Source organism: Monomorium pharaonis, chromosome 4 (genome assembly GCF_013373865.1).
Source record: "Monomorium pharaonis isolate MP-MQ-018 chromosome 4, ASM1337386v2, whole genome shotgun sequence".
In the NCBI taxonomy this organism is placed as follows: domain Eukaryota; kingdom Metazoa; phylum Arthropoda; class Insecta; order Hymenoptera; family Formicidae; genus Monomorium; species Monomorium pharaonis.
In genome coordinates, this window is record NC_050470.1 from 1,316,677 (window position 1) to 1,343,655 (window position 26,979).

Below are 26,979 nucleotides of genomic sequence, written 5' to 3' on the forward strand. Positions count from 1 at the left end.
TCGAGAGGGGACGCATTGCGTGGGGATGCACTTGGAGAAACGGACAGTGAACTCTCAGTTCTTTTTCAAATCAGCGTTCCGTATGTGCCAATACTAAACTTCATTTTCCTACGTTTTAAAAAGTGTTAACGAATGATAATTTCAAGTACTGTCAGCCCGGTGCTGAAAATCGGCCTTCAATTTCTCGGCATATGGCCGGGTGTATCATATTCTTATATTATCTATCTGTTGAGTTTTATGTTAAGCATGATAATCATACAGTACTTCCAATATCTGTATATAATTAATCATGTTAATGTCAGTGAACTCTTGAATCTTGTTGACAGTTTAATAACAACTCTAGTTTACAGTTTGACATTTATTAAATCGATTAGTTTGTGGATACATCGTCGGTAAGATAACATATTGTAATAAAGTACTTTGCTAAATCATGGCGTTTCATAGATAATATTTTTTAAGATAATATTTCTTTTTTTAATACACATTGTTTATTCGATTTTTTTTAATGACTTGATATCATCATCTAAGTTCAAATATTTATACAATATTAGTGGTTTTGCGAAAGAAAATGCAATGTTCTTTTATTTTAATATCTGACAGATTAAATCAACACATTACAGAATTTTTTATCAAATCCTGATTGCTATGAATAATGATTGGCAAGACTGCATCAATTCTGATGAGCATTTGTGTGTTATGCAAGTCAAAGCTAATATATCGCATTTTTGTTGTAATGCTGTATTAAGTTTTAATACAATTACTACAGTGCTTTATTTCTTAGGGGATTATGTAATTCGTTTGATATTTCTAACTAAAGACTACAATGATACTTTACGACGATTTCCTATAAACATAGAATTTCCCCATGAAACTCAACAATCGCCTTTGTTCGAGCTTCTTTTTATGATATTATCTCTACATGTTGTGTTAAATTCAAGCATAATAGCTATTGTAAATGGATTAATTTTTACTTTGGTAATTTCTCATATTTTAAATCTATACTGTGCAAAAAATATTGAAGTACGGATATTAATCCTGGAGTGCTACTTGTATTTTTCTATAATAACTTTAAATTACACTATATAAAAATTTATCACTAAAATTAAGGATTTTAAAAATAATTTTTTTACTTTATAGGTTGTAATGTGTTGAAATAACTAAGATAACATTATTTTAATGTAAACAAAATTTTATTATATGTTACTTTAAAAAGCCAAATTTTTAATGGTAAAAATTATATTAAATTTGAATTAGCATTTTGATAAAAATTTATCAACAGTAGCACTTCAAAATTATTGTCAGTATAAAAAAATCGGATAGTCGAGTAATTAAATGTTATGTACAAATATTACACTGTATTGTCGTACTTAAAACACATCTTTTATGAAAAGTAATATTTTAAACATGCAATAATTTTGGAATTTCTACAGAAAAAGCTTATTTTAGATTCTTCATGTAAGCGGACAAATTGATATAATATGTCAAGAATTCAAAAATATTTGTGAAAATACGCTTCTTTATAAATCGTCCATACCTTCATTTAGAATGCTGATTGAGAAACATAACAAAATTATTTCATTTTCCGAGAATATCGAAAAACTTTTCTCTTTTATTGCATTAATGCAAATTATTTGGAACGTATTAATTATTTGCTGTCTAGGATTTATCATTTTAATTGTAAGTACTTATAAGTGCATGATGGTTAATATTTTGTACATTAATAATTTCTCTTTTAATTATTTATTGTACTAGTTTATTCATAAAGAAACTGGTATTTTCGCAATAGTGAAAACTGGCCTTGCTTATTTGGGTATAATGGGTGAAGCATTTTTAATGTGTTTTGCTGGAGAATATCTTAGTTACAAGGTAAGTATTGAGAAAAAATTAATCTTAAATACAAAATTTTATAACATAATACGCAATAATGGAAATTATAAAAGAACATAACAATTCTTAGTTAACAAATGGATAGCAAATTGTTGCTAGGTTGACATCTAACTTGCTTAAAGATGAAAATAAAATAAAGATGAAAATAAATTCAAAGTTATCTGTTTTATCAATAAGCTTATGTTTTGTTGGCAAAGCTTGCGTATCCAGACATTGGCAACAAAAGCACTGAGCAAGTTTTATAGTATTATGACGATAAATTTGTAAAAAAAGCTAAATATAATAAAACTTGCGCTGCGTTGTCTAGTGACAAAGTAGTAGCAAACCCTGAGCAAGATTTGCTTTAAATCTCATATTAAGTGCATGAATATTACAAAAACATAACAACCGAGCTTTGTTTCTTTCTCCTTCTCTCTTTTTCTCTTTTTAAAAATAAAAAAGTTATTAAAAAAAAATGTTTTTTTGAATTATTTTTTCTATTTTTCAACTTTTTAAGAATATTTTTGTAATTCCTATGTATATAAATATATAAAATATATAACAATTACTTATCAACTAAATAAAACAAATAAAAGTGCGTATAAAAAAATATATGTAACATTATTTTAATGATTTTTAGACTAAATCAATTTCTAATGCAACATACAATACTCTGTGGTATAATATGTTGCCAAATCAGAGTAAAATTATAATATTTATAATAATGAGATGTCAGAAGCGAGTAGGGATTACAGCAGGGAAAATGATGGATATGTCATTTGAAACTTTTGGAAATGTAATCTCTCAAACTTTTACACACTTGATTATTATATAATTTTAAAATAAAAAGGATAATTTTATAAATTTATTACTATTTTATTTTATAAAGTTTGTAGTTAATTTTGAAGTCTGCTGCGACATGTTTTTTATGTTTGAATACAGTTTGTAATTAAAAAATTTAATTTCTTTTAACATTTATATTTTTTTAGATTGTGAAGGCAACAGCATCATATATATCCGTTTTAAATGCCATGTATTAATTAAACTAGTAAAAAAATATTTATTTGTTGTACTTAACCGCAATATAAAATATAATTAATATAAGATAATAATCTATAAGTATTAATAAAAAATATGTAATTAAGCTGTTATTAAAATAGAATTATTATTTATCAACTTTTGCTGTTTATTGAGTAAATTGAAAAATAAATTAGTTAAAGTACAAGTGAAGAAATTAAAAAACATTTAATGCAATTAATGTTGTATTTTTTAAAGTTATTATTAATTATAATATATACCTTTATCCAAAACAGATTTATGATAGTGTGTGTCGTTTAAGCCATTGAATCTTTATTAAAAGACCGCATATGATCTGAATAGGTATATTTCAGTGCGGGTGCATGTACTATATGTCTGTGCATGTAACAAATCGCAAATTTTTTTTATTATTAGAACTTAGTTTATAAGCAAGTATTACATGATACATTTTCTGAATCATTATTAAAGGAAATTTATTCATCATTAGATTTGATCGCAGTTCAAGTGTTTATTCTCCCCTCATTTTATTTCTAAGAACGGAAGTTGAGCTGCTCATAATTTAATTTTCTTCGTAGAATATCTAATATGTAATTACCATTGCTTTGTGGTTTAATGATTTTTGCCATTGGTTGAAAACGCGTTGGACATTTATCTCTTGATTAAATTTTATTGTGAAGAGACAAAGTTGCAAAAAAAAAAAAACAGATAGGCATGAAACTGTTTCTTTTCCCACAATTTTATCTATACAATATCTTTGTTACATCATGGTTGAAATACACTTAATGTGTTTCTGGCAGACAGTATAATAAAATTATAGGATGTTTATAGGAATAATGAGTTCTATCTCGACTTCATAGTATGCGATGTATAAGCGATTGATCCATGTTACTAGCAGAGACACATCGTGTGAGAATGAACTTGGAGAAACTGACGGTGCTTTCTCATTTTTTTTTCAACCAGAGTACCAAACATATGTATTAGAACTATTTATTATTTTTATAAAATTTTTGAAATTATTGGCAAATGACAATTACAAGTACTATCAGCCCAGCGCTGAAATTTGGTCTTCAATTTTTTGGGCTTTTGGCCAGGTGTGTCATATTCTACCATTTATTGGTCGAGTTTTATGTCGAGCATGCTGATTGTTCAGTATTTTCAATATTTATACGTATTTGATCACTTGAAGATGAGTGAGTTATCAAATCTTGTTGATAGTTTGGTTGTGACCCTAGATTACAGTTTGTCATTTCTTAAATTGGCTAGTCTATGGCTACATCGTCGGTAAGATAATTTATTATATTGTGTAATATTTTAGTCTACTACTTTTTTCAGATCATGTATTTAAGAAATAAGATTGTTCTTTTACTTCCTGACATACATACTTGATTTTCTCTATTAGATGATTTTCTCTAAATGATATAGTATCATCATTTAAGCCTTTATTAAAATATTGGAATATACATTTGTTTTGCTAAAAGAAATATTAATTATATCTGAAACAGCCAATTTTTAAGTAACATGTTAACCTATTGCAGAGTTCTTCATAAAATTTTAGCAGACATGGATAATGATTGGCGGGAGTGTATCAATATTGAACAGCATTTATATCTGATGACAATCAAAGCTAATATATCGCATTTCTTTTCTAATGCTTTATTGAGTTTTAATGTAATTGTTGCAACACTTTACCTTTTAGGTGACTATGTAATTCGTTTCGTATTTGTAACTGAAAAATATAATGATACTGTACGCCAGCTTCCTATAAAGATACAATTTCCATTTGACATTCAACAATCTCCGATATTTGAATTTACTGCTGTAACAGTATTTATACATACAATGTTACAGCTATGGACGATCGCCATTGTAAATGGATTAATTTTTACTTTGGTAACTTATATTGTACATTTGTTATTGTCAGTTTTGATTAATTTTTGAATTACTTTGTGTATAGAATTTGTACAAACTTACAAGCATAAATGCTGTTGCAATTTTACATTAAATAATTTTTTTAGTCTGTATTTTGTAATATGTGACACAATACATAAATTTATGCTGCTTTTCTACATAAAAATTTAAAATAAATATAATTAATGTTGGTTTAATAAAAATATTTTACGGTCAACATATAAATATATAATATGACAATTAATATATTTAATGTATTTTTTAAATTATACAAACACTTTTTACTAACAAACTTTTTTTTACATATAATAATTATAATTTTTGCAGAAATTTAAGTATATTTTAGGTGCTCCATGTAAGTGGACAAATTGATATTATATGTGAGGAATTCAAAAATATTTCAAAAAATATTCTATTTTATGGATCTTCCGTACCATTTGGAATGCTGATCGAGAGGCATAATAAAGTCATTTCATTTTCCGACAATATCGAACAATTATTCTCTTTTATTGCATTAATGCAAGTTGTTTGGAATACTTTAGTAATTTGTTGTCTAGGATTTGTTTTTATAATTGTAAGTACTGCGATATATACACAGAAAAAAATGTTATATAGCCAATAATATATGTGATTGCGGGATGCCAACTACATCAAATACTCAATACAATAATATTTGCTATTAATGCAAGTACAATGTTGATACTGCAATAGCATGTATTATTGTATTGAGTATATCTGTAATAACGGCATGTGTGCTGTAATAATTGCGGCAGCTCGCAATAACATATCTTATTGAATATATTACTTTTTTTTTTAAATGTATGACTATAATTGCAATAACTTTCGTCATACGTTCAATTCGTTTCTGTATTTGTTTTTATATTTGATGTTTATTGTGTAGTCCATCTATAATGGAGCTGGTGTTTTCATGTTGATGAAAACTGTCCTTGCTTATCTTGCCATAACAACGGAAGCTTTTCTTATATGCTTTGTAGGAGAATATCTTAGCCATAAGGTAAGCATTCAGAAGTGTGTTTAATTGTAAATATACAATTTTTAAACATAAATTAATAAAATTTTAACAAATAATTACATAATAATAAAAATTATAATAAAAGAGCACTTTTTAATAAGAATGTTTTAATAAAAATATGATAATATGTACAATACACACACACAACACACATAAAAATATTATTTAAGATAATCAAATTTATAAGTAAAAATGTTTTTTATTTTAGAAAAAGATTTTTATAACACATACTTTAAAATATCATATAATAAAACAAAAAAGAAGAAATATCTAAATATTAAAATGTTTACCAATTTTGAGTATTTTACTAGTTAATTATTTATTATAAGTAAAACTTCTATATTCTGAAAATAAAAATAGAAGTAAAATAAGTAAATAATTTCTGATTCTGACTATAATATTTATATTATCGTAAGACAATTTTTTGATATTAAATATTAAAGTTTAACAGATGAAAACAAATAAAAATATGCTGCTTTGTTTAATTACTACCTGTATTTTTAGGGCAAATTAATTACCAGTGCAACATACGAAACGCTGTGGTATAATATGTCGTCAAATCAATGTAAAATTATAATGCTTATTATGATGAGATCACAAAAACGATTGGCAATCACAGCAGGAAACATGTTATATATGTCATTTGAAACGTTTACAAGTGTAATTTTTTAAATCTTTTAGACGTTTAGTTATTAAGAAAATCAATATAATTTTATATAGTTTAGTTTTGCAAGGTAATACAGCACGTATTTTTATTCATAAATATATAGTTCGAATATCTCATTAAATTTTTTAACTTAAATGTTCTAGATTATGAAGGCATCAGCATCTTACGTTTCCGTTTTGATTGCTATGTATTAACATTAACCAACACAAACAATATTTGTTTGTTGAATTGTATAACGTAGTTACTAATATAAGTCGTTAATTTAAACATGTGACAAATTTTTAATAATAAATTAAATACGTTATTATACATTATTATTACACATTATATATTTTCTCTAAAAAACCAGCAAACTGCATTAAACAATTCAGACACTGACTTTTTACTAGAAAATTACATACCTCATTAATATTCATATTTCATATATTTTGTTGATATATTTGTAAATGAATATCTGTAATACTTTAACAGACAAAATTTTATTTTTTAAATTGGTTAAATAAACAAGTTTCTTGCAGTAACATTTAATGAATTAGTAAAGAAAAATGCATTATTTCAGTTTTAGTCTGAGAGTTTCCTCTTTGTTGTTCTCTCTTCATTATCTTTCAAAGACCAGAACTGTATGAACGTAACTTTTCCGTTTCTGTAGAATATCTAATCATCATAATTGTGTATTTAGTAAATTTCTATTATTTGATAGAAAATGTGGAAAGTCATTTAGACTTTTTTTCTTGTCTATAATATTTCGTTTTAAAGAAAAAATTGAAAAAATAAAACTGTTCCATAAGCAACTTTCTTTACCTTATTATAGGTGTATAATATCTTTGCTATTTTATTTGAAATACACGATATCAAACTGTTTGAATTATAGTCTGCTGAAATAATGAGTTCTCAACTTATGGTATTACGCGAAGTATAATAGCGATTGATTCATATTTATCCGAGTGGGGATGTGTCGTGTGGGGGAAGTATGAGGAAGGAACGGACAATTCACTCTCATTTTCTAAACTAAACTTCAGAATAAATGTATCGAGACTGATCTTTACATTGTCAGATTTTTAAAATTATTTCCAATGATAATACCATCTAGTATTAGTCCAGCGTTAAAAGTTGGTTTACAATTTCTTGGTATATGGCCGGGCACTTCATATTCTGCTATTACTTTGTTTAGTTTTATGCTGACAATGCTGATTATACAGTACTTCCAATATGTGTACATATTTAATCACTTGAAGATCAGCGAGTTATCAAATCTCATTGATTGTCTGATTGTGGCTCTAGATTACAGTTTGACAACATTTAAATTGACTAGTCTGTGGATAAATCGTCGGTAAAATATTTTATCACATACTGTTGTAATAGTTAAACTATGAACTTTATAATTCTTTATAAGGTGTGTGTGTGTGTATGTGTGTGTGTGTGTGTGTGTGTGTGTGTTTTGACTTTTATTGTTGATGTATTTTTTCATAATCGAAAGTGACAATACTATTCTTTAAATTTTAAATCGTATATTAAAATGTACAACATTAATTACTTTAAGCAATAGAAAGAAGAATGTGTCTAAAACGTATGACGGTTTAAAGTAACATGTTGCAGAAGTTTTCATAAAATCCTGGTTGCTATGGATAATGATTGGCGTGAATGCATCAATATTAATGAGCATTTGTATGTAATGACAAACAAGGCGAATACATCGCATTTTTTCTCTAACACTTTATTGAGTCTTAATGCGATTGTTGGCGTACTTTATCTCTTAGGCGATTACGTAACTCATTTTGTATTCTTAAATGAAAATTATAATGGCACTTTACGGCAGTTTCCTATAAGGATACAATTTCCTATTGAAACTCAACAATCGCCTGTATTTGAAATTCTTGTTGTAGCACTATTTATTCATGTAATGATACACTCGGGCACAATCGCTCTTTTAAATGGACTAATTTTAACTCTGGTAATATATATTTACATATACATTTTTATTTTTTAATGTAATTGATTGTAACTTTTAATGCAAAATTGTCAATATATTATACACAATTATATATAAATTTTTTTAGTTTAGCAAAAATTTGTTTTAGGGGAATTGTTATATTTTTGTGTGTAAAATTTTAAATTATAATAACAATGTTAAAACAATTTACAATTGCTTTTATGAAATCAGTTTTTTGTACAATTGAATAGCTTATTTTATTCTTATCGTGTTGTTGTCTAAAACATCTTTTTATGAAAGATTTTTTTTTATACGTAATAATTATGACTTGCAAAACTTTAAGTATATTTTAGGTACTTCACCTAAGTGGACAAATTGATATAATGTGTTATGAATTTAGAAATATTTCTAAGCATACTCATAAATCTTCCCTATCTTTATTTGGAATGCTGATTGAGAAACATAAGAAAATTGTTTTATTTTCAAATAATATTGAAACATTTTTCTCCTTTATTGCGTTGATGCAAGTTGTTTGGAATACGTTAGTTATTTGTTGTCTGGGATTCATTATTATAATTGTAAGTACTGAAATCAAAACAATCCTAAATCATCCGTTTTAAAACAAAAAAAAGTAATTCTTATTAAAAATTTCAAAAATTTTAGTAATTGTGTACGCTAATTAAATAACAATAATTTCAACTTTTGGTCCGGCCTTAACTAACGGAAATGGACTAATCAAAAGTATTAATTTTTTAAAACAATGTAAATTTCTTACTGCAGTTTCAAATTACATGCAAAAAAAACCTTTGTTTTTAACATTTTTTTGAAAAATTTTAGTAACATTTTATTTAAATTAATTTTTTCTTACATTGTTGAGACGAAGTTTTTATTTTTTTAAATGTAATTTAAATCTACAAAAAAACATTTTTTATTTTAAAAGGGAAAGTTTGTCATTCTGCATGAATGTGTTGAGTGATTAATATAATGTGCATTCTTTTCTTAAAATTCTTTTTATAATTTGTTAAATTAGTCTATTCATAATCAAACTGGAATTTTCATATTAGTAAAAACAATTGGTGGTTACCTAGTTGTAATGACTGAAGCTTTTGTCATTTGCTCTGCTGGAGAATATCTTAGCTTAAAGGTAAATATTCGAAATAGATAATTGCTTACATGTGATCTTTTAATCACATAATTATGTAAATATAATGTTAAAAATAAATATATATATGTATATACATATATATAACGTTTCTTTCCATAAAAATTATATATTTAAAAATGTATTATAATCCCCAAAAATATTATTTAAAATATTTAATTTTTTTATATATAAATATATTTTTCCCCTAAGAATACAATTATATCTTTAAACATAACATCTTAGCACGTTTGTTGTAAAATATTGTTATAAAAATTTGTTAATTAATTGTAAATGTATTCTTTAAATGTAAATTATTAGTAAATTTATATTTATGAAAATTAAAATAGAAACAAATAACAAATTTCTAATAATATTATTTAAATATTTTTCTAATTTCATAATTTGATATTATTAAAAAAAAAATTTTTTTTTAATTAAATAAATTAGCTGATTAAAAACAAATATGAAGAAAACCGCTGCATTTATATTCTACATTTGCGTTTATTTCTAGAGTAAATCAATTGCCGATGCGATATACGAAACGCTGTGGTATAACATGCCGTCACATCAAAGTAAAGTTATATTTATAATAATGAGATCTCAGAAGCGATTGACAATCACGGCAGGAAAAATGATGGATATGTCATTCGAAACTTTTACAAGTGTAATTAAAAAAATTTTTTTAATTTAAACATTTTTTTAATTATTAAAGTTAATTTATTTTATGTATAATTAGTTAATTTTTTGCTTGATAGTTACATATATCCTTTAAACATATAATTGCAAATTTACTTAATTAAAATAATTTTTTTAGATTATGAAAGCGTCAGCATCATATGTATCTGTCCTATACGCTATGTATTGATACTAAAGAAAATACTTTTGCTGAAAGAATAACATACTTGATAAATATATAAGTCAATATAATAAAATACATTAACAATGTGTAGTTTAAGAATAAATATTAGAAATTTAATAAATCCTAATTTTTTATGTATTATTAGTTTAATATATACAATTTTATTTACAAATTTTATATTTATATTATAATTTTATCTTTTTGAGTGCATTTCTAACTAAAAATTTATAATATCTCCAATTGTGCAATTTTTTTTTGAAATTTATTTTTTAAGTATGGTTATATCATAATATTTCCTGAACTATAAGAGGAAAATATTTGCTAATTCGATAGATCAGTTGTATTGTTTTCTCTTCTTACACTGTATATATTTTTTAATATCAGAAGTTGAAATACAATTTGATGCCATTTTTTTGGTATACGTAATGTATAATCATTATCCGTCTATCATACATTCAACGATTTTTATAATTGGTAGGAAACGCGGTGAACATTTGTTTCTTGTCGACATAATTACATTGCAGAAGAAAGGCAAAGTTGCAAAAAAAGTTGCCGCGAAGTGAGTTGTTTTTTTAGCATTAAGTATACATTATGTTCGATATTTTTCTGTCAAAGTTTACATTATCCACTCAAAATTATAGTGTATCTACATAATGAGTTCTATCTCGACTTACAGTCGCGACATATAATAGTGATTGATCCATGTTCATTTGAGTGGGGACGCGTCGTGTAGGGATAAACTTGAAGTTTGCGGACAATGCACTCTCATTTCTTTCTCTCAACTGAAGTAGCCAACAAACGTGCACATACATTGATCTTCATTTCGTTATGTTCTAAAAACTATTGATAAATGACAATCAGAAGTACTATCAGTCCAGTGCTGAAAATTGGTCTCCAATTTCTAGGAATTTGGCCGGATGTCTCATATTCTACCATTTACTGGTTGAGTTTGACCTTAAGCATATTAATTATGCAGTATTTCCAGTATTGGTATATCCTTAAACATCTAAAGTTTAGCGAGCTCTCAAATCTTATTGACGGTTTAACTGTAACTTTAGATTACAGTTTGACAATTTTTAAATTAATTGGTTTGTGGCTACATCGACGGTAAGATTGTTTATTACACTGTGCAGTAGTTTAATTTATTTTTTGTAAACATAACCATTTATTAATGTTTACAAAAAACAAATATATATCCAAATTAAAAAAATCTTCCAGTTTTTAAATTACATTATTAATCCAATTTATTGTAACTGACTTTATAGTTTTATTTAAACTTTAGCTCAAATGTTGATGTGCAAAAAGCGACAATTTAAAAAAAAGCAATCTTGCTATCCAAAGTATCTCATAGACTAAAATAACATATATTGCAGAGTTTTTCATCAACTCCTGGCTGCTATGGATAATGATTGGCGCGAATGTATCAATTTTGATCAGCATTTGTATATAATGACTATTAATGCTAATATATCGCATTTCTTTTCTAACGCTGTATTGAGCGTTGTTACGATTATTGGGATACTTTATCTTTTAGGCGAATATGTAATTCGTAATTTTGTATTGTTAATCGAAGATCACAATGACACTTTACGGCAATTTCCTATAAAGATATATTTTCCTTTCGAAACTCAACAGTGGCCTGTGTTTGAGTTTTTGTTTGTAACAATATTTTTACATGTGATATTACATGTCTGCGTAGTTTTCTTAATAAATGGATTAATTTTTACTTTGGTAACTTTTACATTTTACATTTTTATTTGTTATAAATTTTAACAAAATAAAATAATTGTGTCGCATGGTCATGTGGATACTGTAATAACTTCATTATACAATTTTATTAAATATATAAATTTGTAAAATTTGTATTCAAAATGTTACATTTTGCCTAAGAAATTTCAAAGTGTTATTAATCCCACCTTAAAAACAATTATAAATAATTAAATTTGTAAAATAAGTTTTTCTAAATAATTAAATAGATTAATGAAAATACGCTTAATATTATGCTTTTTGTATCGTTAAATTTAAAGCATTCTTTACAAGAACTTTTAACAAATATTTTTGGAAATATTTTTTTAATTTTTTGCAATAAACATGATTTTTAAAAGATTTAAGTATATTTTAGGTGCTACATATTAGCGGGCAAATTGATATAATGTGTCACGAGTTTAAAAATATTTCTGAAAGTATTCTTCTTTATAAATCTTCCGCGACTTTATTTGGATTGTTGATCAAAAGACATAACAGAATTATTTCATTTTCTGAAAATATTGAGAAATTTTTTTCATTTGTTGCACTGATGCAAGTTGTTTGGAATACTTTAGTCATTTGCTGTTTAGGATTTGTCATCATAATTGTAAGTTCTATAATAAATGTATAATAAGTGACATTATACATATGTGTATATTTCTTTGTCTTTTGTTTATTGAACTAGTCTTTTCATAATGGAACTGGTATTTTTGTGACAGTAAAAACTATTTTTGCGTGTTTTGCCATAATATTTGAAGTTTTTATCGTTTGTTTTGTTGGAGATTATCTTAGATTAAAAGTAAGTACTTAAGTAGATTTTTAATCAATAATGTTAATCGTAAATACATTATATTGCATAAAATTTTATTTTATGTATTTGTGTAAGTCTAAAAAGTTTTTTATTTAAAAACAGTTTATTAATTTATTATATTTTTAAACATAAAACGCTAACATGTATTATAATAATTATTTCTAAATTAAAAAATATTTATCAATAAGTTTTTATTAGAAACATTAATACCTTATATTCGAGAAGTAGTAGTAAAATTTAAATGTAATTAATTTTTAAATTGTTTACTATCTTTTCCTTATTATATATTTTGTTATTTATTACTGGCTTCTATATTTCATAATCTTTGTAATATTTTTTAAATATTGGCAATAATTTTAACACGTTTACTGTCAAATAAGTGGAATAAATAAACGCTGTCTTTAATACTATTCAATTTTAGGGCGAATTAATTGCCAGTGCAACATATGATTCGCTGTGGTATAATATGTCACCACGTCAAAGTAAAATTATGTTATTTATAATAATAAGATCTCAAAAGCGACTAACATTCACGGCAGGAAAAATGATGGATATGTCACTTGAAACTTTTACAAATGTACAGTTTTTTAATTTTTTAAACGTATAATTTTAAGATAAAACTTTATTTATAATTATACTTATGATTAGTCTATTATATGTTTTTTGTGCATTTTAAATGTAATTTGTATACTACACTTAATTTCTTTATTTTTGCTTTTCTAGATCATGAAAGCATCAATATCTTACGCATCTGTCTTGAATGCTATGTATTAATTTAAAAAGGAATGCAGTATAATTTCATTAAAATTATAACGTAATTAATGTAAGTCAATAAGTAAAAAAATTTTGATAATTTAGCTGTAAACTGTTATTAACAAGTTATTATATCCGTGAACCGTTATTTATTAATATTTGTTAATAAATTACCTAAATTAAAATTATTTCTAATATAAAGCAATTTGTAATTTAATATAAAGCAAATGTAAATTTTAAATGCAATATTTCTTTGTTTTTGTATGTTATTATAATATTTTGTATACATGCTTACTTAAAAAACTATTGCGGAGTGCGTCAAACATTTTTAGATATTAATCTTTTATTAAAGAATTACTCGTTATTTTGTGTAGATATTATGTCGTATTGCATGAGTACAGACACATTTACAAATATATATTTTTATGCCATCTCCAATTGAAACCTTTTTACATCTGAATTTTTTTTCTTAATCAAGTTTTTTACATTTCCAGAATAATTAAAGAAAATTACTCATTGTTATACCTCTAGAATTTGTTGTTTTCCCTTATATTAACGCTTTAAAAGCTGTAGGTTGAACTTCACGGATATAATTTAGTTCCGTTTGGTTAGAATATCTAATTATATAATTATTGTCATTCTGCTGTACGTTTAACGATTTTTGCGGTGTTCAGAACGTAGTGGACATTTGTTTTCTTTTGTTGCATTTACGTTGCCAAGAGACAAGTAATACTTCTGTGAATTTTTTACTTTTTAAATTGGTTCAATAGACAAGTTTCTTGCAGCAGCATTTCTTGAATTAGTAAAAAAGATTCATTATTTCTGTTTCATTTAGAGAGTTCTCTCTTTATTGTTCTCCTCATATATTCTTTCAAAGACTAGAAGTTTAATTACATAAATGCAATTTTTCCGTTTGCGTAGAATATCTAATCATCATAATTGTGTATTTAATAATTCTCTATTATTCGATAGGAAATGTGAAAAGACATCAAGACTTTTTTTCTTGTCTATAATACTTCGTTTTAAAGAAAAAAAATGCAAAAAATGAAACTGTTTCATATGCAACTTTCTTTACCTTATTATAGCTGTACAATATCTTTGCTATTTTATTTGAAATATACGATATCAAACTGTTTGAATTATAGTCTGTTGAAATAATGAATTCTCAACTTATCATACTGCGCGAAGTATAATAGCGATTGATCCATATTTATCTGAGTGGGGACGTATTGTGTGGGGATTGCGCTTAAAGAAACGGACAATTCATTTTCATTTCCTATTCACCTAAGCGTCAGAACAAATGTACCGAGACTGATCTCACGTTTTTAACATAATTTTTTTCATACTTTTGAAATAATTTTTAAAATTATCTCCAATGATAATCCTATCTAGTATTAGTCCATCGTTAAAAGTTGGCTTACAGTTTCTGGGTATGTGGCCAGGCAATTCATATTCTGTTATTAATTGGTTGAGTTTTATGCTGAGCTTGCTGATCATACAGTACTTCCAATACATGTACATATTTGATCACTTGAAGATCAACGAGGTATCAAATCTTCTTGACGGTCTGATTGCGGCTCTAGATTACAGTTTGACAATATTTAAATTGACTAGTCTGTGGATACATCGTCGGTAAGGTATATTATCGTACACTGTTGTAACAGTTAAACTATAATTCTTATAATTCTTTTATAATTGCGTGTGTATGTTTTATCGTTGATTCTATTTTTTATAATTAGAAGTGACATGATATTATTCTTTAAACCTTAAATCGCATATTGGAATATACATATTGCAGAACTTTTCATAAAATTTTGGCTGCTATGGATAATGATTGGCGCGAATGCATCAATATTGATAAGCATCTGCATGAAATGATAACCAAAGCGAATATGTCACATTTTATCTGTAACATTTTATTGAGTTTTACTGCGATTGCTGGAATACTTTATCTCTTAAGCGGTTACGTAATTCATTTTGTTTTCTCAACTGAAAATTATAATGATACTTTACGGCAGTTTCCTTTAAAAGTACAATTTCCTTTTGAAACCCAACAATCGCCTATATTTGAAGTTCTTGTTGCAACAATATTTGTTCATGCAATGCTACACTCATGCACAGTCGCTGTTTTAAATGGATTAATTTTGACTCTGGTAATACATATTTACACTTTTATTTTTTCTGTAACCGATTACAATTTTTAATGTAAAATTGTGAACGTACACGTAATTATGTTAAAGTTTTTTAGCTTGGTAAAATATTGTTTTAACAGAATTTTTATAGTTTTGTGTAAAAATTTAAATTATAATGACAGTGTTAACAAAATTAACAATTACTTTATAAAATCAGTTTTTTGTATAATTGAATATCTTATTTTATTCTTATTGTGTTATTGTAATTAAAACATCTTTTTTATAAAAGGTTTTTTTAAACGTAATAATTATAACTTGCAAATCTTTAAGTATATTTTAGGTACTTCACCTAAGTGGACAAATTGATATAATGTGTTATAAATTTAGAAATATTTCTAAAAATACTCTTCATAAATCTTCCGTATTTTTATTTGGAATGCTGATTGAGAGACATAATAAAATTGTTTTGTTTTCAAAGAATATTGAAACACTTTTCTCCTTTATTGCGTTAATGCAAGTTATTTGGAATACGTTAGTTATTTGTTGTTTGGGATTTGTTATTATAATTGTAAGTACCGTAGTAGAGACCATCCCAAACCTATTTTAAAATAAAGGGACTTGATTTTTATTAAAAGTCTCAAAGATTTTTATAATTGTGTATGCTAATTAAATTATGGTATTTTTAACTTCCGTTTTCTTTTCTAACCCAAGGACTATTAAAAAATTATGTTAAATTTTTATAATATAACGTATACATATTACTGCACACACGGATTACTTATAAAAATAATAATAAACTTTTGTTTAAACTTTTTTTTTTGAAAAAGCTTTTATTAACATTTTATTCAAATTTATTTTTTATAATATTGTTTGAGACAAAGTTTCTTATTTCTTTAAATGTAATTTAAATATGGATTAAAAAGAATCATTTCTCTTTCTATTTTAAAAAGAAAAAATGTCTGAGACGTATTGTATGAATATGTGTAATGATTAATAATGACATGTATTATTTCTTAAACTTTTTTTCTAATCTGTTAAATTAGTCTATTCATAATGAAACTGGAATTATCGTACTAATAAAAACAGTTGGTGCTTACCTAGCTATAATGATTGAAGCCTTTGTCATTTGCTTTGCTGGGGAATATCTTAGCTTAAAGGTAAATATTAATAATAATTAATTTTACCTATGATCTTTTAATGTCATAACTTTGTTGACATAATGATGAAAATACATAACATATATAACATTTCTTTTCGATAAAGATATACTTGAAAGTATATTGCAATACAAAAAATACTTAATTTTTATATATAAATGTTTTTTATTCTAAAAGAAATACTATTATATCTTTAAGAATAATATGTCAGTATGTTTGTTATAAACCATTATTATAAAAAATGCATATATATTTGTTAATTATTTGTAAATGTATTCCTTAAGTGTAAATTATTAGTAAATGTATAATTCTAAAAATAAAAACATAAACAAATAATAAATTTTTAATAACGAGAATATTTGAATATTCTTTTGATTTTGATAATAATATTAAAAGCAAATTTTATCTTTTTGAAATAAGTTGATTAAATAAGGATAAATGTGAAGAAAACTTTTGCATTTGACATTTACATTCTACATTTGCATTTGTTTCTAGAGTAAATCAATTGCCGGTGCAATATATGAAACGCTATGGTATGATATGCCGTCACATCAAAGTAAAATTATAGTATTAGTAATAATGAGGTCTCAGAAGCGATTGACGATCACGGCAGGAAAAATGATAGATATGTCATTCGAAACTTTTACAAGTGTAAGCTTTTAAATTATTTTAATTTAAACATTTAATTATTAAAATATAGTTTATTTTATGTATAGCTAAGTTTTTTATAGTTAAGTTTTTGTCGTGATATATGATTTCTTAAAAATAAACATAGTAGATTTAGTTAATAAAAGAAACTTTTTTTTTAGATTATGAAGGCGTCAGTATCATATGTATCTGTTCTGTATGCTATGTATTAATATTGCAGAAAATATATTTGTTGAAAGAGTAACATACGTAATAAATATATAATCCAATAAGATAAATTAACTACATTTAATATAATTTTTTGTGTATTAAAATTTTACAAATTTTACACTTTACCAGTTTTCTGTATTTTTAGAATTATTAAAGAAAATAACTCATTATTATGTCTCTAAAATTTTGTTTTCCCTTATATTACCTTTTTAAAAATTATAGGTTGTACTTCACAAATATAATTTAGTTCCGGTTGTATTAGAATACCTAATTAAATAATTATTTTGCTGTACGTTTAACAATTTTTGTGATGCACAGAACGTAATAGACATTTATTTCTTTCTGTTGAGTTTACATTGCCAAGAGACAAGTAATACTTCTAACTGCAAATTTTTTACTTTTTAAATTATTTAAATAGATAAACTTTTGTAGTAACATTTCCATTAGTAAAGAAAATTCATTATTTCAGCCTCAGTCAGTGACTTCTCTCTTTGTTGTTCTCTCCTTGTATTACTTCAAAGATAAGAAGTTTAACTCCATGAATGTAATTTTCCCGTTTGCTTAGAATATTTGATCATCATGATTGTGCACTTAATAATTTCTTATTATTTGATAGGAAACGCGGTAAACCATCTTTTTTCTTGTCTATAATACTTCGTTTTAAAGAAAAAAATTGCAAAAAATGAAACTGTTCTATAGGCAACTTTTTTTGCCTTATTATAGCTGTACAATATCTTTGCCATTTTGTTTGAAATACATGATATCAAACTGTTTGGAATTATAGCCTGTTGAAATAATGAATTCTTAACTTATCGTACTACGCAAAGTATAATAGCGATTGATCCATATTTACCTGAGTGGGGACGTATTGTGTGGGGGATACGCTTGAAGAAATAAACGATTTATCCTCATTTCCTATTCACCTAAACGTCAGAACAAATGTACCGGGACTGATCTCTTTTTTGTCACATTTTTAATATTATTTTTTAAATAATTATAAAATAATTTTTAAAATTATCTCCAACGATGATCTCATCTAGTATTAGTCCAGCGTTAAAAGTTGGCTTACATCTTTTGGGTATGTGGCCAGGCAAATCATATTCTGCTATTAATTTTATGAGTTTTATGCTGTGCATGCTGATCATGCAGTACTTCCAATATGTATACTTATTTGATCATTTGAAGATCAGCGAGATATCAAATCTTGTTGATTGTCTGACTGCGACTCTAGATTACGGTTTGACAATATTTAAATTGACTAGTCTGTGGATACATCGTCGGTAAGGTATATTATCGTACACTGTTGTAATAGTTAAACCTATGATTCTTATAATCCTTTTATAATTGTGTGTGTATGTTTTATTGTATCCGTTTTTCTATAATCGAAAATGACATTATATTATTTTTTAAATCTTAATTCGCATATTAAAATATACAACATTAATTATTTTAATCAATCGAATAAATAATGTGTCTGAAATGTATGACGATTTGAAATAACATATTGCAGAGCTTTTCATACAATGCTGGCTGCTATGGATAATGATTGGCGCGAATGTATCAATATTGATAAGCATTTGCATGTAATGACAATCAAAGCGAAGATGTCGCATTCTATTTCTAACACTTTATTGAGTTTTATTGCGTTTGTTGCGGTACCTTATCTCTTAAGCGATTACGTAATTCATTATGTATTCTTAATTGAAAATCACAATGATACTTTACGGCAGTTTCCCATAAAAATACAATTTCCTTCTCAAACCCAACAATCGCCTATATTTGAAGTTCTTGCTGTTACAATATTTTTTCATGCAATGCTACACTCATTCACAATTGCTCTTTTAAATGGATTAATTTTGACTTTGGTAATTTATATTTTGATATACATTTTTATTTTTTATGTAACCAATTGTAATGTTTAATGCAAAATTGTAAACGTACGCGTAATTATTATATAAAAATTTTTTTTAAGTTACAAAAATTTGTTTTGTAGGAATTGTTATAGTTCTAAGTATACAATTTTAAATTATAATAACAGTGTTAAAAAATTCACAATCACTTTTATGAAATCAGTTTTTTGTACAATTAAATAACTTATTCTATTCTTCTTGTATTGTACTAAAAACAACTTTTTATAAAAAGTTTTTACACGTAATAATTATGATTTGCAAAACTTTAAGTATATTTTAGGTATTTCACCTAAGTGGACAAATTGATATAATGTGTTATGAATTTAGAAATATATCTAAGAATACTTTTCTTCATGAATCTTCCGTATCTTTTGGAAAGCTAATTAAGAGACATAATAAAGTTATTTTGTTTTCAAAAAATATTGAAACACTTTTCTCTTTTATGGTGTTAATGCAAATTATTTGGAATACGTTAGTTATTTGTTTTATGGGATTTTTTATTATAATTGTAAGTACTGCAAGAAAGATGATCTTAAATTGTCCATTTTAAAATAAAGGAAAATGATTTCATTTAAAATCCTAAAAATTTTAATAAGCGTGTACGTTAAACGAATAATAATATTTTTAACTTTCGGATCCTTTCTCTAACCAATAGAAATGGACTATTTAAAGAGTATATTAAATTTTTAAAATATAACATAAACTTTTTACTGCAGATCTAGATAACATGTGAAGAAATTAAAACCTTTGTTTCAAACATTTTTCTGAAAAAGTTTGTTAACATTTTATTTAAATTTATTTTTTTGCACATTGTTTTTCTAACAAGGTTTCTTATTTTTTTTTAATGCAATTTAAATATACAATAGAAACAAGCATTTTTTCCTTTATTTTAAAAATGACGTAGGAAAAATATTTCGAACGTGAATTTGTATAATGATTAATATATGTATTATTTCTTAAATTTTTTAAAATAATTAAACTAGTCTATTCATGCTGAAAATGGAATTTTCGTATTAGTAAAAGCAGTTGGTGGTTACCTGGCTATAATAATTGAAGTCTTTGTCATTTGCTTTGCTGGAGAATATCTTAGCTCAAAGGTAAATATTCGAAATAATTAATTGTACATACATATATGATCTTCTAATTATATAATTCTGTTGACATAATGTTAGAAATACGTATATAACATTTCTTTTCAATAAAGATAGTATATCTAAAAATATATTACAATATAAAAATATTATTTTAAATATTTAATTTTTTATATATAAATGCGTTTTATTTCAAAAAGATACAATAATATCTTTAAATATAATATGTCAAAATGTTATAAATATTGCGTAAGTATTCGTTAATTAATTCTAAATGTATTCTTCAAATATAAACTATTAGTACATGTATAATACTAAAAATAAAAATAGGAACAAATAATAAATTTCTAATAATTTTATATGAATATGATTCTAATTTTGATAATAATATTAAAAAGAAATTTTATCTGTGTCAAACATAAGTTGGTTAAATAAGAACAAATGTGAAGAAAATCGCTCTATTTGACATTAACATTCTACATTTGCATTCGTTTTTAGAGTAAATCAGTTGCTGATGCAATATATGAAACGTTGTGGTATGATATGCCGTCACATCAAAGTAAAATTATAGTATTTATAATAATGAGATCTCAGAAACGACTGACGATCACGGCAGAAAAAGTAATGGATATGTCATTTGAAACTTTTACAAGTGTAAGATTTTAAATTATATTGATTTAATTATTAAAAATTGTATATTTTATGTATATTAGTTAATTGTTTGATCTGTCGTGACATATATCCTTTAAACACGAATAGAGTTAATTTGCTTAATTAAAAAATTTTTTTTTAGATCATGAAAGCGTCAGTGTCATATGTATCTGTTCTGTACGCTATGTATTAATACAGAAGAAAATACATTTGCTGAAAAGATAACATAATTAATGAATATATAAGTCAATAAGATAGAACATATTAACTATATTTAATATAATATTTTTGTGTGTTATTAATTTAATATAAAATTTTATTTAAAAAATTTTTATTTATATAATGTTTTATTTTTTTCGAGGACATGTGTAAATATTTATAATATCTCCAATTGTGCTACTTCATTATTTTCGAAACTTGTTCTCTAAGTATGTCTATACCATAATATTTCCTGAATTATCAAAGGAAATTTTTGAATTTGCCGATTTGATTAACTATACTGTTTTCTTCTCTTACAGCATTATATTTTTTTAACTAGAAGTTGAAATACAATTGATGCCATTTGTTTAAAATACTTAATGTATAACCATTATCCGTCTGTCATACATTTCATGATTTTCACAATTGGTAAGAAACGAACATTTGTTTCTTGTCGATGTAATTACGTTATAGAGGAAAGAAAAAGTTGCAGAAAAGGTTACCACGAAGTGAGCTATTTTTTTTAGGTATACGTTACCTTTGATACTTTTCTGTCCAAGTGTACATTATCTATTCAAAATTATAGTGTATCTATATAATGAGTTTTATCTCGACTTACAGTCGCGACTTATAATAGTGATTGATCCATGTTCATTTGAGTGGGGACGCACCGTGTAGGGATGAACTTCAAGTTTGCGGACAATGCACTCTCATTTCTTTCTCAACTAAAGTAGCCAACAAATGTGCACATACATTGATCTACATTTTTTTATGTTCTAAAAACTTGATAAATGACAATTACAAGTACTATCAGCCCGGTGCTGAAAATTGGTCTCCGATTTCTCGGTATTTGGCCGGGTGTCCCATATTCTATTATTTATTGGTTGAGTTTAACGTTAAGCACAATAATTATGCAGTATTTCCAGTATTGGTATATCATTAAACATCTAAAGATTAGCGAGCTCTCAAATCTTATTGACGGTTTAACTGTAACTTTAGATTACAGTTTGACAATTTTTAAATTAATTGGTTTGTGGCTACATCGACGGTAAGATTGTCTACTACACTGTGTAGTGGTTTAATTGTTTTAACTATTATGTTTACAAAAAAGAAATATAGTATAAATTCAAATAAAAAAAACCTTCCAGTTTCTAAATTACATTATTGATCCAATTTATTGTAACTGACTTACTAGTTTTACCTAAAATTTAGTTCAAATGTTGATGTGCAAAAGACAATAATTAAAAAAAAAAAAAAGCAATTTTGGTATCAAAAATATCTAATAGAAGTATCTGAAATAACATATATTGCAGAGTTTTTCATCAACTTCTGGCTGCTATGGATAATGATTGGCGCGAATGTATCAAATTTGATCAACATTTGTATATAATGACTATTAACGCTAATATATCGCATTTCTTTTCTAATGCTATATTGAGTGTCGTTACGATTTTTGCGATATTTTATCTTTTAGGCGAATACGTAATTCGCTTCGTATTCTTAATTGAAGATCAGAATGACACTTTACAGTTTCCTATAAAGATATATTTTCCTTTCGAAACTCAACAATGGCTTGTGTTTGAGTTTCTGTTTGTAACAATATTTTTTCATGTGATACTACAAGTCTGTGTGCTTTGCTTAATAAATGGATTAATTTTTACTTTGGTAATTCTTACATTTTACATTTTTATTTGTTACTAATTTTAATAAAACAAAATAATTTGTCGCATGGTAATGTGAATATTGTCGCATTACAATTTTATTATACATTAAATATAAAAATTTGTAAAACTTATATACAAATTGTTACATTTTTGTCGAAAGAATTTCAAAGTGTTATTAATTTCAGGTTTAGAAAAAAATTATAAATAAATTTGCAAAATGCATTATTTTAAATAATTAAATAAATTAATTAAATTACTAAAAATACGTTTAATATTACGCTTTCTGTATTATTGTATTCGGAGCATGCTGTTTACAAGAATTTTTAGCAAATATTTTTTTATATTTTTGTTTTCTTTTATTTTTTGCAGTAAATATAATTTTTAAAAGATTAAGTATATTTTAGGTGCTACATGTAAGCGGGCAAATTGATATCATGTGTCACGAATTCAAAAATATTTCTAAGAGTATTTTTCTTCATAAATCTTCCGCGACTTTATTTGGAATGTTAATCGAAAGACATAACAGAATTATTTCATTTTCTGAAAATATTGAGAAATTTTTTTCGTTCATTGCACTGATGCAAGTTGTTTGGAATACTTTAGTTATTTGTTGTTTAGGATTTATCATCATAATTGTAAGTTTTTTAATAAATGTGGAATAATTTGTATATTATAGTTTAATTATATATGCATATATTTCTTTTTCTTTTCATTGTTTATTAAACTAGTCTTTTCATAATGGAACTGATGTTTTTATAACAATAAAAACCATTTTTGCCTATGTTGCTGTAACATTTGAAGTCTTTATTATTTGTTTCATCGGAGATCATCTTAGATTAAAAGTAAGTATTTAAATAAATTTTTAACCAATAATAATTACATTGTATAAAATATTATTTAATATAATTATATATTTTTTAGGTTTTAGAAAAAGTTTCTTTTTTAAAAACACTTATATAGTTTATACATTTATTATATTTTAAACATAAAACGTTAACATGTGTTGTAATATTTAATTTCTAAAATTAGGCAATGTTTATCAATGTTTATCAATGTTTCCACTAAAAATCTATAATATTTTATACTTGTAGTAAAACTTTGAATATAATAAATTTTTATTTTTTAAAATTATTTTTCTCTATCCTGTTTTTTGTTATTTTTTTTTATAATCTTTATAATATTTTTTAAATATTGACAATAATATTAGAAAACACTTTAACTGTCAAATAAGTGGAACAAATAAATACTGCATTTAATACTACTCGATTTTAGGGTGAATTAATTGCTAATGCAACGTATGATTCGCTGTGGTATAATATGTCACCCCGTCAAAATAAAATTATATTATTTATAATAATAAGATCTCAGAAGCGATTAATAATAACGGCAGGAAAAATGATGGACATGTCACTCGAAACTTTTACAAATGTACAATTTTTTAAACTTTTTGAACGTATAATTTTTAATATATAACTTTATTTATAATTATACGTATAATTAATCTATTACATGTGTTCTTGTGCATAAATGTAATTTGTAGACAAAATAATTTTTTTTCTGCTTTTTTAGATCATGAAGGCTTCAGTGTCGTATGCATCCGTCTTGAATGCTATGTATTGATCCAAAAAAGAACGCAGTATGATTTTATTAAAATCGTAAAATAATTAATGTCAATATGTAATTAAAGTCAATATGTAAAAGAATATCAGTTAGATGTAATTTAAATGTAAATTGTTATTAAGAAGTTATTAATTGTTATTTATTAATCTTTGTAGTTAAATTACAGATATTAAGATTATATTTATTATAAAGTAATATAAATTTTTAATGCAAAACTTTTTGTTTTTGTATGTTATTATATTTTGTATCTATGCATGCTTACTGCGGAGTCAGACATTGTCGGACATTGACCTTTTAAAGAATTATTCGCTATTCTGTAGATATTACATTGTGTTGTGTAAGTACAGACATATTTCCAATTAAATATGTTTATACCATCTTCAATTGAAAACTTTTTACCTTTGAATTTTTTTCCCTAAGCAAGTTTTCTGCATTTCCAGAATTATTAAAGAAAATTACTCATTATTATACCCTAGAGTTTTATCGTTTTCCTCTTATATTATCCCTTTAAAAACCATAGGTTGAACTTCACGGATATAATTTAGTTCCGGTCGCTTAGAATACTTAATTATATAATTATCGTCATTCTGCGGCACGTTTAACGATTTTTGCGATGTACAGAACGTAGTGGACATTTGTTTCTTTTAGATAAAATTACGTTGCTAAGAGACAAGTTTATAAAAAAAAGTCAATTGCACATCAAATTATTTCTTTAGCGTTGAAGCCCGATCGTTCTTTGTTTCTTTGAAGATATTATGGGTTATTAGACTATCAACAGAATTGCAGGATGTTCATATAAATGGTGAGCTCTATCTCAATTTGATATTATACTACACAAAACATAATAGTAACTGATCCATATTCATTCGAGTGGGGATGCTTTGAGTGGGGTTGCATGTGAAGAAACTGTCAGTTCTTTCTCAAACCGGAGTGCGGATTGATCTTCATTTCTTCGGTCTCAACACTGTTCACGAATGATAGTCACGATACTAAAGACCGGTCTTTAGTTGGTTAGTGTGTGGTCAGGTGTACCATATTCTATTCCATATTCTATTAGCTAATTTATATATTTAGCCTAGTGATCATACAGTTTTCCAATCTCGATTTGAGCACTTCAGAATTAGTGAAATTTCAAATCTTGTCGATAGCTTATTCATGGCTTTAGATTACACTTCGAAGACTTATTTGACTAATCTTTCGCCACATCATTGGTAAGATGTATCACTTTAAACGTCAGCTTCATTCTCGTTCTGTCTGAGACACAAAGTTACACACACACTTATATATATGATGCGTAAGTTCTTAATATATAATGTTATTGATTAAACCTCATAACTTCTGTAAACAATATCTTAATTCTGTCTTAATTATCACACTAATTCTAAATTTAGTAATTATAATTCTAGTAAAAATTTATAGAATCTTATATAGATAGTATGATTTTTGTCTCAATACTTGTTTAATTAGAATAACACATTGCAAAGTTTATCAGTTTCTGGTTAGACAATGATTGTGGTAATGATACTAATATTAGAGAGAATTAAGACAGAATTATATTTTGTTTATCTGTCATAATAAATTTAGTTAATTGAATATTTAATTTATAAAATCACACAACAATATATTTTTCTATGAAGGCATACATTATATATAAATATATGTACTCTGATAATACATTAAGACATTTATTATTATATATGTTGTTATTATATTTGTTTATCTGCAATCAAATATTTCAAATAATATTACTAAATGCATCTTATAAATTTACTCAAGATTTATCAGTGTATATTTTCGGTTTTTATATAAGTGTATAAATCAATATTATATTTCTTAAGATTCAAAATTATTTATAGAAATTCCTTCTGCATAAAGAATCTTCTTTTGACACTTTTATATCTATATTAAATATGCTGATTAAAAAACATAACCAAATATTTTTG

At 25.2% G+C, this 26,979-nt stretch overlaps 7 protein-coding genes across 7 annotated transcripts; all 7 read left to right on the top strand.

The window, feature by feature from the left end:
- The first annotated feature begins 1,792 nt into the window (after positions 1 to 1,792).
- On the top strand, positions 1,793 to 3,018 carry LOC105828995 (odorant receptor coreceptor). The gene is made up of 3 exons (XM_036285474.1): positions 1,793 to 1,866; positions 2,507 to 2,662; positions 2,856 to 3,018. Exons 1-3 carry the CDS (start codon positions 1,816 to 1,818, stop codon positions 2,904 to 2,906), a joined length of 258 nt encoding a protein of 85 aa, XP_036141367.1. The 5' UTR covers positions 1,793 to 1,815; the 3' UTR covers positions 2,907 to 3,018.
- Positions 3,019 to 3,044: 26 nt separating this feature from the next.
- On the top strand, positions 3,045 to 7,251 carry LOC105828994 (odorant receptor 22c). Its single transcript, XM_012667601.3, is given in 7 exon segments — positions 3,045 to 3,975; positions 3,977 to 4,185; positions 4,440 to 4,794; positions 5,159 to 5,386; positions 5,714 to 5,827; positions 6,350 to 6,505; positions 6,656 to 7,251. Coding segments are annotated over 7 exon segments (1,161 nt in total). The 5' UTR covers positions 3,045 to 3,927; the 3' UTR covers positions 6,707 to 7,251.
- Positions 7,252 to 8,608: 1,357 nt separating this feature from the next.
- LOC105831250 (odorant receptor 13a-like) lies at positions 8,609 to 10,507 on the top strand. Its single transcript, XM_036285472.1, has 4 exons — positions 8,609 to 9,020; positions 9,473 to 9,586; positions 10,098 to 10,250; positions 10,401 to 10,507. The coding sequence occupies exons 1-4, from the start codon at positions 8,826 to 8,828 to the stop codon at positions 10,449 to 10,451; spliced, it is 513 nt and encodes a 170-aa protein (XP_036141365.1). The 5' UTR covers positions 8,609 to 8,825; the 3' UTR covers positions 10,452 to 10,507.
- Positions 10,508 to 11,267: 760 nt separating this feature from the next.
- LOC105831254 (odorant receptor 13a) lies at positions 11,268 to 13,898 on the top strand. Its single transcript, XM_036285459.1, has 6 exons — positions 11,268 to 11,552; positions 11,819 to 12,176; positions 12,568 to 12,798; positions 12,877 to 12,990; positions 13,424 to 13,579; positions 13,726 to 13,898. Exons 1-6 carry the CDS (start codon positions 11,296 to 11,298, stop codon positions 13,774 to 13,776), a joined length of 1,167 nt encoding a protein of 388 aa, XP_036141352.1. The 5' UTR covers positions 11,268 to 11,295; the 3' UTR covers positions 13,777 to 13,898.
- A 1,198-nt stretch (positions 13,899 to 15,096) lies between these two features.
- Positions 15,097 to 17,938, top strand: LOC105831249 (odorant receptor 4). Its single transcript, XM_012671249.3, has 6 exons — positions 15,097 to 15,387; positions 15,554 to 15,908; positions 16,228 to 16,455; positions 16,931 to 17,044; positions 17,540 to 17,695; positions 17,854 to 17,938. The coding sequence occupies exons 1-6, from the start codon at positions 15,131 to 15,133 to the stop codon at positions 17,902 to 17,904; spliced, it is 1,161 nt and encodes a 386-aa protein (XP_012526703.2). The 5' UTR covers positions 15,097 to 15,130; the 3' UTR covers positions 17,905 to 17,938.
- A 1,487-nt stretch (positions 17,939 to 19,425) lies between these two features.
- On the top strand, positions 19,426 to 21,856 carry LOC105828805 (odorant receptor coreceptor). The gene is made up of 4 exons (XM_036285792.1): positions 19,426 to 19,581; positions 20,796 to 20,909; positions 21,402 to 21,557; positions 21,697 to 21,856. The coding sequence occupies exons 1-4, from the start codon at positions 19,426 to 19,428 to the stop codon at positions 21,745 to 21,747; spliced, it is 477 nt and encodes a 158-aa protein (XP_036141685.1). The 3' UTR covers positions 21,748 to 21,856.
- An 11-nt stretch (positions 21,857 to 21,867) lies between these two features.
- Positions 21,868 to 25,142, top strand: LOC105828803 (odorant receptor 13a). Its single transcript, XM_036285476.1, has 6 exons — positions 21,868 to 22,800; positions 23,066 to 23,417; positions 23,821 to 24,051; positions 24,145 to 24,258; positions 24,689 to 24,844; positions 24,986 to 25,142. Exons 1-6 carry the CDS (start codon positions 22,544 to 22,546, stop codon positions 25,034 to 25,036), a joined length of 1,161 nt encoding a protein of 386 aa, XP_036141369.1. The 5' UTR covers positions 21,868 to 22,543; the 3' UTR covers positions 25,037 to 25,142.
- Positions 25,143 to 26,979: the final 1,837 nt, after the last annotated feature.

What these genes read in the sequence shown, in the direction of transcription:
- LOC105828805 (XM_036285792.1), top strand. Translation starts at nt 19,426, where the DNA reads ATGCTGGCTGCTATGGATAATGATTGGCGCGAATGTATCAATATTGAT. An exon ending in GAGAATATCTTAGCTCAAAG is followed by an intron (nt 20,910 to 21,401) that starts GTAAATATTCGA and finishes ATTCGTTTTTAG; the next exon opens with AGTAAATCAGTTGCTGATGC. An exon ending in CATTTGAAACTTTTACAAGT is followed by an intron (nt 21,558 to 21,696) that starts GTAAGATTTTAA and finishes ATTTTTTTTTAG; the next exon opens with ATCATGAAAGCGTCAGTGTC.
- LOC105831254 (XM_036285459.1), top strand. Translation starts at nt 11,296, where the DNA reads ATGACAATCAGAAGTACTATCAGTCCAGTGCTGAAAATTGGTCTCCAA. An exon ending in GGTTTGTGGCTACATCGACG is followed by an intron (nt 11,553 to 11,818) that starts GTAAGATTGTTT and finishes CATATATTGCAG; the next exon opens with AGTTTTTCATCAACTCCTGG. An exon ending in CACTTGAAACTTTTACAAAT is followed by an intron (nt 13,580 to 13,725) that starts GTACAGTTTTTT and finishes TTGCTTTTCTAG; the next exon opens with ATCATGAAAGCATCAATATC.
- LOC105831250 (XM_036285472.1), top strand. Translation starts at nt 8,826, where the DNA reads ATGTGTTATGAATTTAGAAATATTTCTAAGCATACTCATAAATCTTCC. An exon ending in TGGGATTCATTATTATAATT is followed by an intron (nt 9,021 to 9,472) that starts GTAAGTACTGAA and finishes TTGTTAAATTAG; the next exon opens with TCTATTCATAATCAAACTGG. An exon ending in GAGAATATCTTAGCTTAAAG is followed by an intron (nt 9,587 to 10,097) that starts GTAAATATTCGA and finishes GTTTATTTCTAG; the next exon opens with AGTAAATCAATTGCCGATGC.
- LOC105828995 (XM_036285474.1), top strand. Translation starts at nt 1,816, where the DNA reads ATGGGTGAAGCATTTTTAATGTGTTTTGCTGGAGAATATCTTAGTTAC. An exon ending in GAGAATATCTTAGTTACAAG is followed by an intron (nt 1,867 to 2,506) that starts GTAAGTATTGAG and finishes AATGATTTTTAG; the next exon opens with ACTAAATCAATTTCTAATGC. An exon ending in CATTTGAAACTTTTGGAAAT is followed by an intron (nt 2,663 to 2,855) that starts GTAATCTCTCAA and finishes ATATTTTTTTAG; the next exon opens with ATTGTGAAGGCAACAGCATC.
- LOC105831249 (XM_012671249.3), top strand. Translation starts at nt 15,131, where the DNA reads ATGATAATCCTATCTAGTATTAGTCCATCGTTAAAAGTTGGCTTACAG. An exon ending in AGTCTGTGGATACATCGTCG is followed by an intron (nt 15,388 to 15,553) that starts GTAAGGTATATT and finishes TACATATTGCAG; the next exon opens with AACTTTTCATAAAATTTTGG. An exon ending in TGGGATTTGTTATTATAATT is followed by an intron (nt 16,456 to 16,930) that starts GTAAGTACCGTA and finishes CTGTTAAATTAG; the next exon opens with TCTATTCATAATGAAACTGG.
- LOC105828803 (XM_036285476.1), top strand. Translation starts at nt 22,544, where the DNA reads ATGACAATTACAAGTACTATCAGCCCGGTGCTGAAAATTGGTCTCCGA. An exon ending in ATGGATTAATTTTTACTTTG is followed by an intron (nt 23,418 to 23,820) that starts GTAATTCTTACA and finishes AGTATATTTTAG; the next exon opens with GTGCTACATGTAAGCGGGCA. An exon ending in TAGGATTTATCATCATAATT is followed by an intron (nt 24,052 to 24,144) that starts GTAAGTTTTTTA and finishes TTATTAAACTAG; the next exon opens with TCTTTTCATAATGGAACTGA.